The sequence below is a fragment of the Falco rusticolus genome, chromosome 10 (assembly GCF_015220075.1).
Source record: "Falco rusticolus isolate bFalRus1 chromosome 10, bFalRus1.pri, whole genome shotgun sequence".
In the NCBI taxonomy this organism is placed as follows: domain Eukaryota; kingdom Metazoa; phylum Chordata; class Aves; order Falconiformes; family Falconidae; genus Falco; species Falco rusticolus.
Window position 1 is genome coordinate 3,989,611 of NC_051196.1, and position 18,454 is coordinate 4,008,064.

Sequence of the window (18,454 nt, forward strand, 5' to 3'; positions counted from 1 at the left end):
GGGAGGGGATGGGGGTTAACAGAACAAAATAAAACTCTGATTCAAGACAAGTGGAGCTCTTAATTTCAGTTCCTTCACACTTAATGAGAAACCTGTGCTACAGCCCTAAAAGTTAAAAATTAATTGTAATTTATTGCCCATTAATAGCCAGATTTGAGAACAAAGGGAGAACAGGGAATGTGCTCACCCTGGTATTCTGCAACATCAGACAACAACACATAAGCCCAACACAAGTACAGGCAGAACAGGGAGCCCGAAATGTTAACAGGACAGGTACAAATGGAAAAGCAAGAATGCCCATTCATACAGTGTAAAGATCAAACAGTACATCAGAAAATTGACATTGATACTGGATTGACATTGATACTAGAAAGAGAACAACTAATGATACCAACCCTCGCATCAAAGGCTTCTGACCTGTAGCTTGGATGCAGAGTATTCAAATATAAAAGGGCATCACATGAGATCGCAGCAAGAGAGATGGCAGCAAGCAGAAACTACAGAAGATGTGATTAACGTAACAGGGATACAGAGTCACACAGGATTTTAAAGTGAATGTTATGCCAAAACAAGGCCACAGAAGAGCACAAATCCTGTAATGAGTGAGCGTAAGATTTATGTGAGGTGAGGATCCACTATGGAGAGGAACAGAAGAGACAAGGGACCAATGGTTTTGTAGGAGTTGTCTTAGGTGCTACAGGGTCCAAGCAGGCAAAAAGGAAAGGAAGTGGGGCAGGATGGGGAGAAAGAGAATAAAAATCAGTTTAAGCCAAACTTCCCTCTCTTCAGGGGAAAACAACCCAGCAACCGGAAAAAAAAGTGAAGGAATACAAGTATCACACCTTTTAGGGAGTCCTTAATAACGAGGACTGCTAATGGAGACTGCCATCACCCTGGAAAAAGGAGAAAATGAGTGAGATGTGCAGGCAGAGATGCGGCCACAGGCTGCAATTCCAGGCACCCAGCCTTCGCAGGTCCTGCACAGCCAGACCTCCCAGCCCTCAGCCCAAACGGAACTGGCGCAAGGCAGAACACTGCAAAGGCAAGGAGTAAAGATGTGTGTATCTCTGAATGAAAACCTTCCTCAGGAACCTCCACCAGGTGTCCAGAAATCTCCCTACACAACACCGCAGAACTCAGGCCCATGTCCTTATTTGAATGTAAAATAATTTTACTTTAATGAGCATGTATTTTAAAAATATATTAGTTTCCATCTCAGAGCACTTCAGCAAACACAATCAATAACTCCTAAAATATTCACAACTAAAAGACAATCAAGAAGATATTGCAAGTGTATCGATTTAAGCAAACCAAATGGTCTGAAAGGTTGTTTATCAGTGGTATGTGGTTCCTTGAAAAAAAAAAAAAAAGCATCTGAAAACTTGCTTCAGATTAAATGTTTGAACAGTGTCTCTATTTTTACATTTGCAGATCCAGAGGAAGTAAATTCATGGAAGCAGCAGTTTCCATTTGATCAACATAAAGGTCAAAGAATAGAAAAATTGGCTATGTTATTAAACCAAGCTATAAACATTACAAATGTTTCCTTAACAATGCCATGTCATTTTTCCTCTGAGCAGGAAGTGCCCCAGCGATGTCAACACAAATGTCGGGTTCTAGGGCCAGGAAATCACTGTGTCCAGAGAAATTAGTAGAAGAGTACGCATCCATTTAAAAGAAACTTTGAAATGGAATTTCTTACAAATATTAATATACACAACCTTAAAGAGGCAAGACTCCATTAAGTTCAAGAGGGTACATAAGAATAATAAAGGGGTTTTACCCATTTTAAAAAATAGCCTAGAGTTGTAGGAGAATTTCACTTCAGATCTGTATTTAAAAGAATATTATAAAATAATGAACTGTAACTTCATGGGAAGTGGGTAACATTGCCTTACATACACCTTCCTGCTCACAGTTTACTGTGAACAAAAAGCAGCAGAGCTTCAGAAAGAGAAGAATTTCATGCCAACGAAAGAACTTCCTAAGGGTTTAATTCAGAGTTTATTGAAGTCAGAGGGCAGCTGTTTTGGTTACTCTAATGGGCTTTGGTTCACGCCCTGAGAAAACAGGCCAATCTGAGAGCTTCCCGTTGGATTTAGACAGGGTGTTATAGGCCACAAACACATTAGACTGGTCAAATTCTATGCCAGATTTTAAAAAAAGACTAAGTTGTCAAAGGTTCACAAGAACCAAAAGAAAGTGAATGGCACAGATTGCAAGATCATGTATTGATTTTTCTCCAGAAAGCTTAAAATATACACTCTGCAAAAAGTGATTTTTGCATCTCCAGGTATTTCATAAACACTAAAAGGCATAGCTGCTAAGGGAAGAGTAGTTCTGAGAATAACTTGCTGTCCAATCGACAGTGCACGGTTATAGCTAGGGAGCAGCGTAAACCTGCAGCTGGCACGTGCCCCCGCAGCAGCCAGCGTCCCTGCGGCAGATTACAGACACCGCCACCCCCCCCACACACGTTGGGGGCATCCAAACCATAGCCTTGGCCTCATCTGTCTTTCACTAATTTCTACCCAGCTCTGCAACACAAAGCTGCAGCTTCTCTCCTGAACTTCTACTTCTGCTCTCAGCTCTCCCCTTCTTTAGCAGGGATAAATGAGGTTATTTTCTCAGCTCCTACATATCCCAAAGGATTTCACCCTTAATTAGTCCTGAGCAAATCCAGCACAATATGTAACCAAGTATTCCTTCACGAATATTTTGTCAAGTGAATTCCTTCACAAAGACTTCAGCATGTTACTCTCTCTCAACGGGCTGCATGGCAAAATAATTTCCTCCAGTCAAAAAGGAACATGGCTTTCAAATGTGCTTTGCAATTTCATATACTTTGATATATATAGAAAGTACTTCTAGCACTGGCAGGATATTTTAATTGGCTTCTTAGCAGGACAGAGGATTTCACTAATTCAGAAAAAAGTTGTTCTTTTAAAGTTACATTTCCAATCTCTAGAACAAGGTTAATGTAAAAAGCTTTTTCTAATGATAAGATTCGAGGTACTTCAGATGGCATTAATGAGATCTGTTTAAATTATAATTATGCTACCTGTACTTTTCTTCCTGCTGCTTCAAGAAACCTAGCAATAAAGACAGCAGCATTCATGCTGGGAATATTTTTTATATGAAACAAGGTGAAAGGAGGACAAACATTTGGTAAATTTCCATAAGACAGAATCTACTTTATGCAGAAGTCTAACTGTCAGATATGCAACAACCTGCAACCATCACAAAGGCACTTGGAAGGTTAAGTTAATACAGCTCTGTATATGCCAGTTTGTCTCTTCATTAAAAAGTTGGATGTCTACTCACCAGTTTCCTGGGGGAAAGGTATTCATCGATAAGTAGCTCTCCGTCATCTTTAATCAGCGGACTGGGATTTAGGTTGCCTCGCCAACTCAAATCAGTCACCCGGACTGCAGCTGAGGCCCGATGAGAAACTTTGCCAAGATTCCACTTCAGGTCCATCTCAATATGCTTTGAACAAAAGGATAACAAGCAGTCTGATTTTTTTCCCCCACCCTGTATTTACTATTTTCCCTTCAGCAAAATCTATTTTGACTCCCATTGCAAGTCAGCAAGCGCCTATGGTGATACAGGTTTCTTTACTCAGAAAAAACCCCAAAGCAATCATGCATCATGTAACATGTAATCTTCCTTTTCTTCACCCTCAAGAGCTATCCTAGTCGCACCGCTCATTCAGCTTTGAGTATAAGCTTTTACACAAACTATTATTTGCAGTTATACAAAAGGCCAGGCATACCACCTATAGCTCTGTACAAAAAAGGTAGTCAAGAACAAACAACTCCCGATACTAGTCCTTTCCAGTCTTCTCACTACTCCACTCACCCTTCTCCACATGGGCTTCCTACCTACCCATCCCCTCTTGAGAAATGTGAACCGTACTCAGCAAAACGCCGCCGAGCTCCAGGCTGCACGTGCCTGCACCAAGACATGTCGCTGCTGCTCTTTAGCATTTTGAGCTCTGCCTGTAGGCGAGCACGGACAGCAGCAGTCTGTATTTGCTGCCCTAAATTAAACATACCCGCACTGCTACTGACTGCCCTCTGGGTCAGGCAGGCCATGGCTATCGACTTCTAGTTCTGAAGAGTCTTGGAGAAAATAAAATTAAAATACAATTCAAACAAAACTCTGTGTGCTTCAAGTGAGGAATGAAATCCAAAGTTTGAAGATGAAACACTTCAAAAGTGTTCATTCTTTAATCCCCAAAGCTATTCTTTTTACAGAAATATTAATAATTAATTTTGAAATATGAGAATAAGTGTACGTACACCCGTTAAGAGTCAAAAATCAATCGGCTGTACCCGAACCGTACAAGCATTACTATGATTTATACTGCTATTTGCTACTACTTGGCAGCGAGGAAGTATCACAGCTGGAAACATTGCTGTAACAACAAAAGGCTAGACTAGAGAAGAGCCTCCTCACTCTGCTGAAGGGACACCTGCAGTTTTCCTCTGTTCTCCACTGCGAAGCAATACTTATTCTTGGTGCTGGAAAACTAATTAAACAATCAAGCTAATCATAACTGGCTGACAAGGCTTCAGTGGTGGCCAAGACCTGAGAATTACCACCTTCCTTCCTAAGGAAAACACAGGAGTGATTTCAGTTAGGAAACACAGAAGTTGTGACTGCTCAGCTAATCATCTCTACTTGAGAGGACTAACCACTTAGTAGGTGAGAGAGGTTTACACCAAAGAGAATTCTTGCTGTGACGACTTGTGTCCAGTCAAGAGTCTTCATCTCTGCACTAGCAAAAAAAAATTCAAAATACTCAGTAGTCAGAAATATTAGCAGCCCTTATCTGAAGAAGAACAACTTAACAATCCACCAAACCCCTCCCTGCAGGATCTCCTAGCATTAGAAAGACAGGAAGCAAACCCTCACGCTCCTGAGTGCTCCTTCCATGTGTTCATCAGGGGAGAGGCAACCCACAAGGAGCAAGAACTATTCTTCCTAGATCACTACACATACCTGGCAAGCCCTCCTAGAGGAGAAGCTGAACTCTCAAATGTGCTACATCCAAGCCACGGCAATGTTCAATGCGTAAAAAACCATATTCAAATACAAATTCTTCAGAGACACTTCTTTCAATTGTTCTTAACGGCTTATAAAAGAAACACCATGAAGTGAACTGAACAGTGACATTTGCAGCTTCTAACACCTCAGCGTGCCTATAGTTGTATAAGGACAAATTTCCTATTTCTGCTCATTAAGAGGGAAAAGTGATCTCAAAAAAAACCTATTTGTCTTAGTTTTTGAAAGAAAAGAGAGAGTTATGAAGTTTATCTTTTTCTTTTCCCAAAGAATTCTAGAATTTCTTAGATTTTTTCCCCCCTCTACTTTCTTTAGAGCAGGTCAGTATGACATAGTGCAGAGTTCCATCAGTTGTCCAAGGAAATTCAGAATCTTATGTGATACAAAGGTCTTCCGGTGTTGTCTATTTTCCTAAGAAACTATTATTTTGGTCAGCAAGTGACTCCAATTAGAATATTTGCCATATAAATGCTGGAATACTTCAACAGTTGCAAAAGATTTGTGTTGGATTGTGTGCAACTGCTTATGGTTCTTTTAATTCAGGTGAGGTTCGTTACTATCCAGAGATAATCCCATATGGAACCAAGTGGAATAATAGTCAGAAATCACTGATGTAACGTGTGGGTGCAAAACATAATGAGTTAACAACAGGTGTGTGTAGATTTGGGCTGTAAAGGGTTAATACTCTTGCATAAAACGTATTATTGTTCTCCTTTCTTCAGTCCATCACTATTACATTTCAGAACGTCCTCCAATCTTTGAAATATGTGTTGATACAGCACTTACTTAAGGTTTGACAGAGAGATCAATTTGTGGCTTAATATCTGAAGCAACACTTCCAATCCTATACTTCCCGCTATTGATCTGGTGCTTGTAATTATTGTAACATTGGATTAGTGAGGAGAAAAGTATTTTCATTACAAATTGTCCGGGATCAAATTGAGTTATTGTCAGCAAACAAAACTAATTCTTTTGACATGCCTCTATCACCTCAAAACTTTCTCCAGAGAAGAATCTTCTCCTGAACACAGATCAAAATAACATCCTCAAAATGAGAAACATAGCAAATATATAGAAAACACAGAAAAATCTCAGTGTGCAGGGTGGTGAGGTACCAATCTTACATAAAAATCCATAAACTTCCAATATCTCCAGCACTATGCAAGAGTGAGCAGGGGGCCTGGCAAAACACTCATCCCCCTACAGATACAGGATCTTTTTCATTGCTCTTTTTCATCAGGTCCATCTGATTTTGAGACAGGTAAGATCACTCCAGTAAAGCCACCTCACCCACTCATTTAAAGTGTTAAAAAGCAAGTGAGAAATCTATGGCTCTGTCAGCTGCACAGAACAAGCAGCCGCTGACCCAAACTAGTGTTGGCCTCAAGTGGGACAGTTTACAGGGACTGGAAAGACTTCGTTGTCATTAAAGAGGTCTGAGAAGTCACGAACCTGAAGATTTACTCCACAGAGAAGATGGTCACATTGGCTTTATGTTGGATATATACGCTGAATGGTAAGGCGGATCACGCCTGCAGCACTGTGGAACCAACAAGGACAGAAGCTAACTGCACCCAACAAAAACCTCCAATGAATTCAATGGCAGAGCAAAAGAATAACTGTAAAGTAGATGAAAGTGTCAGGGAAAGTGAAAATGGCTGAAAAAACTGGGGTCTTGTCCTGCATATGAACATTAAGAATAAAAGAAATCAATGAATTGTTTTTTGCAGGATTTGCATCGTAGGTCTTGACTTGGCAGGCTCTGTATGTGGATAACTAGAGGCAGATAATCAGTAAGTGCAGGAGAAATCAATGATGAGAGCAGTGAGATGGAAGATCTTGAATTCTACAAACAGTTAATCTGCTGACCTTCCCCACTGCTGCCATGCTCCTTCCCAAAGCAAGCGTGATGATGGTAAGCTATTCAATTCACTGATATGTTGTGCAAGTTCATTAAAAACTGCATGACATTTTCAACATATATAAAGTAATAAAGCTAATAAAGATCTTTATTAAAATGAAATGGTCCTTGGAACAACATGCGATTTGAAATCCCTGCAGAATACTGTAATTTGCTAGAATGAAATTGGCAGAGAATAGTTATTTGATATTCTTAGGGTCTGACAAACTGGTAAAACTCCAAGATTTTATTTTCCTGCTATGAGATTTATCAAAGAGTCAATGACAGGATCGTGTATTCTTCATTAAATATATGTTAATATGCCTTTCAATACAGCAATTGCCAGAAATGCTTGACTCCATATTACTTTTGGCTTCTTAAGTCTGGGAAAGATCCTCTGAATTGTGTGACTAGGCATGATAATTTCTAATGCAGCCTTCAAGACATTGCCTAAAGAGCTTGTCCAAGCAATTTGGCTTTTTTCATTTTTAAATGGTAACCTACCAACAGTAATCAACCCAGATTTACTCTAGGAAAGACATATACCTCTATATATTAACATGCCATACAAAAATGAAGCTCTAGTCCCTTAAGCCAGCTTCTCAGCCAGCATCCTCTCGTGCTCTGTGGCTACCCATGGCTTCAAAACGCTCCCCAGGACAGGGAGGAGTGCCATTTCAGGTAGGGTACCGCAATTCGTATACCCTTATCTTTATGCCACCAACCTAAAAATAGCCTAGAAAAAAACATCTGAGAATCATTGTGCTATCTATCCCTTCATGACAGGAAGCTTGCACTGCAGACTTTCATTTCTCTTGCCCTGCACAATGTAGTTTTTATTTGTTTAATCTAGAATCACAAATCATAGTAGTGCCCACACTGTTACCACTGACACAGAACGAAAACAAAGAATTCTGTGTTTGCTAAGGATTTGACAAAAGGTTTGGTTTATAAGTCCCAAGGGAACTATGAGTGCCCTTTTAAGTGTAATTTTGTGCAAGTGCACTACAGATAACCTCTTCTGGAAAATAACTGTTTGGGCAGCTGGAAATTGCTATGATGTCATCATAAAACTACTGTTACAATAATCCAACCCTAATGGCTGAAACAGTTCCTGCTACATTTATGCAATATAAAGCACCCTGTAACATATCAGTCTATTTTAGCAGGTGCAACTTCTAAAAAGTTGAAAAAAAAACCCATCTGACCTGATATTAATGTGAATTGCTCTTCTTTATATATAACTAAATCATCTTGGTTTAATCTTCTGGGTTTGTTAAGCAGAAGGAGGTAGTGACTACTTCAGTAATGCTACTTTAACATTAAGGAATCACGTAAAGACTATAAAGACCATTCATAAATATTCCACTTGTGTGCCCCACTAAAGAAAAAAGCTTTTATGAGAACATTGAAATATCAAGATCTCAATATCCCACTTATTGTAATTAAAAATCCACTGACTTCAAGACATTGAACAACTCCAGCGCTTACAAAGATGGTTTTGTTTAACTGTTCAGCCAGTTTGAGGGCTTGGTTCAAGCACCCACATTTGCACATAAAGCAAGTGCACTGGTTTGCCTCATTGTTTACCTTCCTTATTTATGGTTTTACAGACTGTAAGGGTGCCTGACAGTCCTTTGGTATTACGTGTAAATCCTGCTCTACAGCTGCCATGACCATGGTAGGTAAGCCTCGGGTTCTATGTCCCACACAGTCCTCGGGGAAAGTTTTTGGGTGCTTCATGGACTTTTTGTATTAACCCCATACACAGAGTGGTGTTCAAACTGCCATCATCCAAAGCAGCAGCGATCCCAGAGAAGAAAACACATGCTACAAACTCAGAGTAGGTTTGAGCCAACACCCTTGAGATAAAAGGTGTTTCATATTCTTAAAAACATGGCAGTTAAAAAAAAAAAAGGGCAATGCATTTAAATGCCACCATTTCTCTTTTATATATCTACAAATCGTATGTACTAAAAAAGCAAGATATATAATACTTTCCCAGATCCTGCTGAGGATGTTGTAAGGTGATGAGAAATTTATCATCGTGTGTGCTAGAAATGCCTCTAAATTAAATCATTCTGGAGTTAGCTTGTCAAATGTTGTCCTCATAGCAGGATAAAAAGCAGATCACTCTCTATTATACGTGCTATTACATGTCAAAGAAACAATAAATCGAAGTCCAATCAACCGCTTTTGTTTTCTAGAGTCCTGTGGTGGGAGGGGATCAGTGGCATTCTCTGTCTGGCTACAAACACTTATTGATACTCCCTGCAACGCGAGTCTACAGACAGTGACTATGAATGAGTGTGGATTATCTCAATCCTTAGGTGACACTGCAAGATGCTACAGACTGAATTTTTTTTTTTTTTTTAATATAGGTGAACTTCCTGCTGCAAGGAAACTTCTCAAAAGACTCTGCTGCTGTTTGTCCCCACTCCTCCCCACAACCAGCCTAAGAAAAGCTAAACAGGGGTTAGGATGTAGAGGTAAGTGGTGAACAACAGGGGTTATGGAAAAACAGAGTTGCAAGGTGCCCACGACTTCATGGCCAGAAGGTTGCCAAATGATCTTATGATCATTTCAGTTAGCAGAGGAGGTAAAAGTCTCTTACTATTTTAACTTCAGCAAGGTAGCCAGGGATCAGGAAGCTGCATTTGGCACTTCAAGGTCATAGGTTTTTATACAACAGTGTCCAGATGTGAAATAAGTGAGAAACAAGGCTGCTCTATTTAAAATCCTCTTGTCCTTAGGTCGGGGTCCTGAAATGGATAGCTAACGCCAAGGTACACGGGAACCAGCATATCTGCGCTTATCACACACACAGATCCTGCCTTAAATGTAGATGTCACTGGACCAGAAAATTGGGGAATATAATTAGTTTAGGCAATTCTAACATTACAGTTTCAGTTTTGTTAAAATAAAAAGTATGCAAATATAATGTTATTATTTCCAACTATTCCCAAGGTACGGATATTAATCTAAATCACAGCATCAGCTTAATGAAGTCTTTTGTCAAGAAAAACTTAATGTCCTTCTTTTTTGGCTTTACCTACAATATCCTATTGTTATTTCAGAAGACAGACTGTACAGGTGAGTGCATCCTGCCAGGCTGAATTAAGATTTGATCTCATATTTAATACTCCACAAGTTATCTTAATATCTACTGGATATTCTGTTAATCTTCAAAGGACAATAGCCCAAACTATTTCTTCTAAAACATCATCTAGGTCATTCACTTACCTACCTTGCATTCAAAAGGTCCAATTTAGCAATTACTTAAATTGCAGATGCTGTTACTGGACATACTGAGGAAGGACATAAACAAAGCAAGGCTTTGCACAGTCAGTATCTTTTTAAGATCAACAGTTAGGAAAACAAGACAAGTTTTAGGGCACACAAACCCCTCTTCATGTCATGGGCACTCATCATTCATGCTCTCCAAGCTCAAAGAGGAAATTAACTCAGCACCATAGTTCCAGGTCCCAATCTTGAAAAGACTCGTTCACATGAACAACTTTGCGCAGCTTGAGTAGAGGGATGACCCAAGCACAAAGTTCATCACCTGGCTAACCCAAGATAAAAGCATCTGCCAGTATCATTTTAAGTATTAACAAAAGCATTCCCACCAGCCTCCCCCAAATGTGTATTCTTTCCTCAAAACATCTCTGCAAGAGGTGGTCTACAACCAGCTTGAACACCTCTCTGCTCTTCACAAGCCATGTTACATAAAGTCCCATAGGTCAAGGCTCACACTGAAGTGAAAGTTGCCCAAGCTGTTTCTTAAGCTTCCGATTTGACTGAGAAGACTTGAAAATACAAATCCCAGCATACTATTTCCGAGCTGCTGAAGCTGGGCTGAAGAAAGGCAGCCCAAGTGCCCAAGACCAGCACTGCACATCCTACAACCACTCTGTATGCAAGTCTGAGTGTGTTAAAAGAAAAGTTACCTTCAGGAAGCTCTCCACTTATGATATATATTGAACATCTGGAACAATAAATGATACTGTCTCAGCACATAGCTTGCAAAATTATATATATTTATAAAGTAAGCAGCAGCACGATGAAATTATATTTTAGGGGGAGTAAAAAAAAGAAAAAAAAAATCATCAAGATTTGAGTGACTCAGGGCTAATTCATCACCCAAGCAATAATATCCCTGAGTTATTGCTGCTGGGTGCCCCCTTTGGACATATTCTGTTATCAGCGTACAGGTACTTTCTTACTGAATAAAGCTTTTGTAAGTAAATAATTTTTCAACTGATTTGCATAGATTATACCATACTCCAGTGGTGGCCACACCGAACAGAAGATTAATCTCAAACTTTTTGTAAGTGATGAGAGCCAAATAATAAGTTAATGTCCCATGTGGGCTCCAAGTTTCACCCACTTTTAATTATATACAAGGCAGTGTCAATTGTTGCAAAGATGGGACAATACAAAAAAAGCTCCCCCTCTCACTGCAAACTTAGTTTTGCTTTAGTGTCGCACTAATTATCCTTTCCCATTGCATATAAAACTTTCTCACCCTGCACAAATACTGCTTTTAACATAGCCTTGCCGCTTTTATCTGGGGTTTGAGACAAGGTGCTTTCACATCATTGACACCCTCTACCTCGTTATAAAGAAGCTGGATAAGTCACCTGTATACTGGTCTCTCTCCAGCATCTTCCCCAAAGTCTCCTGCATGCCAAAAGGTCTTGCAGGCTCTCTCCATTCATTAGGGCAATAATAGCACAGCGCAGCTCAGTTTTCTGAGGCACAAAAAGATGCAGTGTGTCCCTGCACAGGTGAGCACAGTCTCAGATCAAGCTTGTAACAGCGCTGCTCATTCAGTCTATTCTAGCCCATGGACTCAGGGCTAAGTGACAGCCCAAAGCTGCAGAGAAGAAAAATTCCACATTTTTAGTCTTCAAAGCATTTTGTAGTATCCACCATATAGAAGCATTTCCAGATTCCAGCTAAGAAAAGGACAATAAAAACAGTCTTTTTTTTTTTCCAGCTACTGATGCATTGCAGTTATGAGCCCTTTGAAATCCAGACTTCTGTGCAGGCTGAAAATGCATCATATATGGCATTCCTGAATTTCAAAGTGCTCTGTTGTCCCTAAACAATTTTCAGTCGTTTTATTAGGTAATTAAGCTGATTGAAGCAAGAGATTCCATGGCCCGCAAAACCATTTGAAGAGGCATTTTCAAGGCTGGGATGTTTCCGATTTCCAATGTGTTGCTCACATGGGATACATTGAATAGTAAGAGATGACTTCTAGCTGAACTCACAGGAAAATACTGAACAGTGGAAGATGGCACGGGAGCTTATTTAGTAACACACACTCCCAAAATTTTAGCAAGGGCAGAAAACTGACAGTGAAAAGGACTTTGCAAAATCAATTTAGTCTGCTAATGAGGTTGCACTAAAACTGTCCTGCTGGGTCAAGACAGATGCCCAGCTATCTACTGTAGTCAGAAACAGATGCTTAAGAAACAGTACCAGAAGCAGAGGTAGTCCAAAGCGATCCTTCCCTACATACTGTTTTAATTTCCGGCAGTCAGCTGCTTAGTAACTTCCCGAGCCAAAAGGTGCGTTGCGTTCAACAGCTGGGGAGATGTATAGGGAAGTAATTATTTGTCAGGTGTCGTGACATGACAAATAGTCATCCAACAACAAAAGAAGCCCCAGGAATTTTATCAGGAAGCAGTTTTTAAAGATGAGAAAGTGTATTTTCGCATCGTATTTGTTTAAATTGTGGAAGACACAAACATAGGTTGTTGTGGAGGCTAAAGTTATAAATGAGGTCAAAAGCACTTAGAATTATGGAAGACTCATCCATATGTCCATGCCATTCATTAATCTATAGCTTTCTTTTCAATCATCTCCTTTTTCATCTCTTCTAGCTGAAAAGTCTCATTTATTTTGTCCGTTTTCTATTTCTCGTCTTTGTCATATTTCACAGGAACGATCTGAAGTTCTGCCATTTACCATCCAGGATGATCAGAACTGCACATAAAATTCAAGATACGGCCACAGAGCCGGTACATGAATTTAATCTGTTTTCAGTTCCTCTTTTAACAGGTTTTAACACTGTCTCTTTTCACTAGCTGCAAGATGATATTTTCAGAGAACTATTGCAGTAGATTAATGCTATAGTAGCCCAAGTAGCCACAATTTACTTAAAGTCCGTCATTTTATATACATTTCACTTCCCCGCACCCCCACCCCCCCATCACTTTGAACTTGGGTGGATACTCTATTGAAATAAAACAAAAACATACCCAAACACTACCTGTGCTAGCAGTAACAAAAAAAAACCCCACAAAACAAAACATAAAACCCAACCAACCGAGAGAAACCGAGAGGTAGTATTAGAACTCTAAAAAATTAACTCAAGATGCAAAAAATATAAAAGAAACAGCCAACGTTACGGGATACTTAAAATATTGCTTCCTGATGTCAGATGCTATAATCACAGGAATGAATACTTTCTGAAATCTTATTTTTTTAAATATTAGATAATGCTTCTTTGAACTGGCCAGGGTCCACAATCTTTTCTTTTTAACACAGTTACATTAGCCTTGATTACATCTGCCATGGCAAAGCTGGTCTTCTGATTTGTATTACAAGTACTTGTGGCCTTACTGATATAAAAAAGGTTTTATTCCCAACTGTCTTCCAAGCCAATACAGGAATCTACAGAAGGTATAAAAACACGAAGCATTTTCCTAGCAAATTAAAATTATACAGACATACCTAAAATAATTTCTGTGAAAAGTTCATAAATTTTCCGATTTAAAAAATAACCTCTTCATAATTCCTCCTGAATAAATATTAAGCCACTCCCATTACTGACAAATGTAGCAATCCCAGATTTATGGTCTATTACAAAATGTTACTATTGTGCAAGCATCAAATTTTATACTACTTCAAACTTAGAGAATATATGTGTTTTTTTTAACTACATCCCCTAAGGAGCTTCAGCTAGATGAGCACATGCATCCTCATAAATAATAATATCACTCCAGCCCAGTGCTAAACTCACATCTGGTCTCACATTGAATCCAAATCCTGCTTTTATATCTCTTCCACTGACAGCAGCATATGATTAAACTAACAAATTAAACTGTCCATAGGTAGATGTACCCACACATCAATCTCTTGAGAGGTCAGATCTACAGGAGCATAGTAATTCTCAATGTTAATGCCAAGAGAGAGAACTCAAAGACCAGCAAATAAAATCCTAGCACATCACCACCCCCAAAACCTGTTAATTACAGCAACTCTGAGATCTGACATGCCCAAACACTTAAATTTAAAACCAAGTTCTTCTAGGTAAATTCAAAAATAACACAAAGCAGAGAAATAAAATCAAATTGGAGAAGAAAAAAAGAAGTTCTGAACATTTTCAGTCATTTGTACATTTGAAATTATTTTACCTTTTCTTCCAATGCCACTACTGTTCTGTGTCTTTCGTTTCCCATTCCTCTGCTACAGGGATTTTCATTTACTAATCACAGCGTTCATCTCTGTTTAGTTGCTCATAGTGCAATTCCTTATGACTGCTCCGTATCCTGCTAAAACAACAGTTAAGAACACAATCTTCAAGAGAAATCAAACCAAGCCCCAAACAAACGCAGACTCTGAGCATTCCGCAATTGATAATGAAAGAGTACTTTATCCACTGTAGCAGCAGAAGTCCACATTCAATTGGTCTTTAAAGTGTAACAGGACACAAGGTGGTACAGCCTTGAAGAGCTTAATGAAAGTGTAACTGAAAACAGTTTCCCAAGAGGATCATGAGAAGGTGAAGGATTTGATACAGAAGAATCTACATATTTGTAAAAAAAAAAATAGTTATTTAAAAAACAATTATTTACTCAAAGAACAGTCATTTCCTTGGCTGAACCTGTTAGAGAAAACCCCTCCCCCAGGCTAGCACGGGGTAAAAGGCTGAAGTCAACATTTAATACACTTTTACTGGATTACTCATCAGAAAATTTTGCCTCGCGAAAGCAGTCAGAATAGAAAATAACAGGTAAGCAGGGACGTTTATGTCAGGAAACAATGACTGTAAAAGATGGGTGCAGAGCCAGGAGAGCACAGGCCTCACAGACAAAGGGAGAGCCTAAGATAACCAATTAGCTAATTACTGTCTGCTAAAAACTATGGGCGAGTACCACGAGCCTCCAGCTGGTAGTGGGTTCACCCCCAGACCACAGAGGGGCTGGAAGCAGGATGGGGAATGTAGCCGAGCCCTTCCCCTGGGAAGCCAAGGCCACCGGGGCCCCCCAGCCTGGCCTCAGCAAGTCACTCCTGTCACCGCAGCAGCTGAGGGGCCACCACAGCAGAGCCACACGCCCCGGTGGAACACCTTGGGCTGCTCCCACAGCTTGCAAGCGCCCAGGAACACGCAGTCAGAGCTCTACCAAAGCATAACCCAAACACGCTGTTAAACCTACCAGATGCACTGTCAACACCGACACAAACAGGGGCCTTCAGGCACTTCCCACCTCCGCGCAGGGCAGTGGTATGAGTCTGGGGGCCTTCAGGGCCTGAGCGGCACCGGGCAGGCAGGATGTGCCGCGGAGGCCTTTCTTAGGGGCCCTTAAGCAGGCGTGTGGAAACACGGGATGGGGCAGGGGAAACCACCCCTCCGGCCCGCCGCACGCACCGAGCCACCCCCGGACCCCCTCCCCCGCCCTCCCCTCTCGCCCGCGGACGAGAAGCGGGGCCCGGCCAGAGGGCTGGGGCTGGGCCTGGGGCCGGGGCTGCGCGGCCACCGCCGGTCGCCCAGCAACCGCCGCCGCTCGAGGCCTCAGCACCTGACCAGGCCCCCGAGGCCACGCCCCCGCGGCCCGAGGCCACGCCCCCGCGGCCCCCACAGCTCAGTGCGGCGCCCCGCTGCCTGGGGCGAATGGAGGGCGGGGCGTCTGCCGAGGCAGGAGGGGATCCCGGCGGGAGGGAGCAGAGGGGGGTGCTTGTGGGGGGAGGAGGGGAAACGCTGGAGCAGAGCGGGGGAGGGCAGAGGTGGGCACAGCACTAGGGATGGGGCAGGAGAGGCAGCAGGACCCCTGCGGGGCGTGGGTCGCAGGGGACCACATGGCTGAAGGTGCTGGGGTGTGGTAGGAGGGAGGTGGGGGCACCTCTGTTCCCAGCAGCACGTGAAGAATGTTCGCTGCAGGCCGAGGGGGCACCAACGCCACGCACGAAGGTGACACCCTGTGCCTGCGGGCAGCCGGGTGTGGGGAGCAGCCGCTCCATCAGCTCCAGTGGTGGGGACCAAAAAATACAACTGGTGATACGGAACAAGGCTGGTTTCCCCAAATCATTTTGCATTTAAAAAAAGAAAAACCCAAACAGACTAAGAGACCAAATTTCCTGACCAGAGCGGTCAAAAGATTAGATGTGGCAGAATTAAGTTTGTCATAACCTGGATCCAACGGATGTGGGTCAACTTTTGTTGGTGATGCGATGAAACATCTCCATCGGTGCAAAGGTGTAACTGAGGTGCAGCCTGGTGAGCAGCAATGCGCTGTTCTTTCACCGTTCAACATCCCCTGTCAGAGATAGCCATGGCACTGTTGTGTTCCTGTCTCACTAGTCAGCCCCAATATGAATAAATTACTAATTGGTGTGTGTGTGTGTGTGTAATTATGGAACATCAGAAAACAAGTGCCATCAGTGCCCAGGGCACATGCAGGGCACAGCCACGTTAGTGTATGGGATTAACTTCCAGAGTTTAGCGAGTTACCGTGCATCTGCAGAGCCATCTTAACTGACCACGTTAACAGCCCTTCCACTCTCTAAATGAAACCTGTTTGCTTTCCCTTAATATGATTTATTTTAAAAAGCAAAGGAGGAAAGCACAATGCAGTCAGTTTTCACAGCTCCACTGAGAGGCAGTAATTCATTAAATCAGGTAATCCAATCACCCAGACTCATCTGTCCATAAATTAAATTTGCCTCTTTGAACACACACATTACCTGATCTTTTAGACTCATCACAATGTATTTATTCAGAACATTGCTCTTACCGTTCTCACTCTCACTTGAGAAGAATCCCCATTTCCACACTTTAGAATAGATTCATAAATCCAGCACCTAGGAAAACGTGATTGCACCTTCAGTGGTCCCACGCAAAAAGCCTGGTTTTTCAGGGATTTACCTTTCAGGATGGTACCCAGCATTTTCCTGGGAGCAGCCCTCGGGACTCTTTTTCTTGGGGGAGGAAGGCAGGAGGTCTGGAGGGAAGGCAGAGTCCTGCCTGCCAAGTAGAAGGGGTTGGGGTTTGCATACACTGCTTGCAGGCGCTCCCTGCTCCCTGCTCCAATGCGCCGTACCTTTGGGAGGATGCTGGAGAGCAGCAGCTGCTGCTGAGTCCCATCACCGTTTCCTCTGCAACAACATTAAATTTACCCTCGGGTTTGGAAAACACTCTCTTAGAGCACAGTTCAGGAAATGTGTTGACTCCCCTCTTGCAGGGTCTGACAGTCAATTAACATCAGAGAAAATCACCAGGGGCCTGATTTTCCAAGGTGATGAGTGCACTCATCTCCACCTGGTGTCATTGCAGTCCAGCTGCCCAGCTTCACGGGAAGGAAGGCAATGGGCCTTGACGTGCTCCAGGAAGGTAGCGTGGTTCAGTGAAAACAACACTGAATCAAGCACCTGCCCCTTGAATTTTATTCCCAGCTCTGCCATTTACCTTCCAGGTAACTAGCTGAAGTCACCTTGACTCAGTTTCCCCCACAACTCTCCTTGGAACAACCTTCCCCAAGGTTATCTATGGAATAAGCGCACTGCGTATGCACATACCTGCAGGGTAGTTTACTTCTTTTCCTTCTTTTGCTGGAAATAATCTTGTTACAGCCAGCCCAGCCTGAACTATTTGAAACCAATCAAAGAAGAAATGCATCTTTCCATCATTAAGCAAGAGAAAAATCTGGCACAATTTCAGGGTAGATACAGGAGCTTTATGTCTGCCCTATTCAGAGTTACTGTAATTGTGCTGGCACCATTCCCAGAGCTGAGCTGAGGTCAGTGAGAAACCTGTAAAGTAATAACTGTGGAGATGATGTGATCTCTATCCAGGAATCGTGATGTTGTGCATTCATGAAGCTTTGTAGGAGAGAAGAGTTACGTTTTGGTTTTTGCCAAGAAATGTTTAAAATTTTTAAACCTTAATAGTCACAATTACAACACCCTGAACCTGTTTGGAGATGTTGGGCCTGATTCTGATCTCACCATCATAGGAACTCCATGAAACAGGTTAGTCTGGATTAATTGTATTGGTGCTACCCAAATGAACAAGAATCAGGTGAAACTTTCTCTGAAAACCGAGCCTAGACGGACACGCTTCTCCTTCGGGCTCTTACCTTACAGAGATTTGTCTGTCCTCCTGGTTTTCATCCAGTCACAAGCAACATCCAATCATCCCAGTCATTAATTAATATTACTGATTAACAGCTAATTGCTGTTGACACTTTATTC

The 18,454-nt window shown here is 41.8% G+C and overlaps 1 protein-coding gene across 4 annotated transcripts in view; it reads right to left on the reverse strand.

Annotated features, from left to right (window-relative positions):
* The window catches only part of LRRC56 (leucine rich repeat containing 56), a 65,413-nt gene extending 49,669 nt beyond the window's left edge, over positions 1 to 15,744 (reverse strand). The window contains exons 1-3 of one of the 4 annotated variants that reach the window (XM_037403279.1): positions 15,424 to 15,744; positions 14,401 to 14,535; positions 3,325 to 3,489 (exon numbers count right to left, since the gene is read on the reverse strand). In XM_037403279.1, the coding sequence (XP_037259176.1) occupies positions 3,325 to 3,489; positions 14,401 to 14,445 (210 nt within the window). In that variant the 5' untranslated portion in view covers positions 14,446 to 14,535; positions 15,424 to 15,744. Of the gene's footprint in view, positions 1 to 842; positions 894 to 3,324; positions 3,490 to 14,400; positions 14,539 to 15,423 lie in introns of those variants that run through there. The other 3 variants (XM_037403278.1, XM_037403280.1, XM_037403281.1) reach the window with 3 other exon arrangements.
* Between the last annotated feature and the right edge of the window lie 2,710 nt (positions 15,745 to 18,454).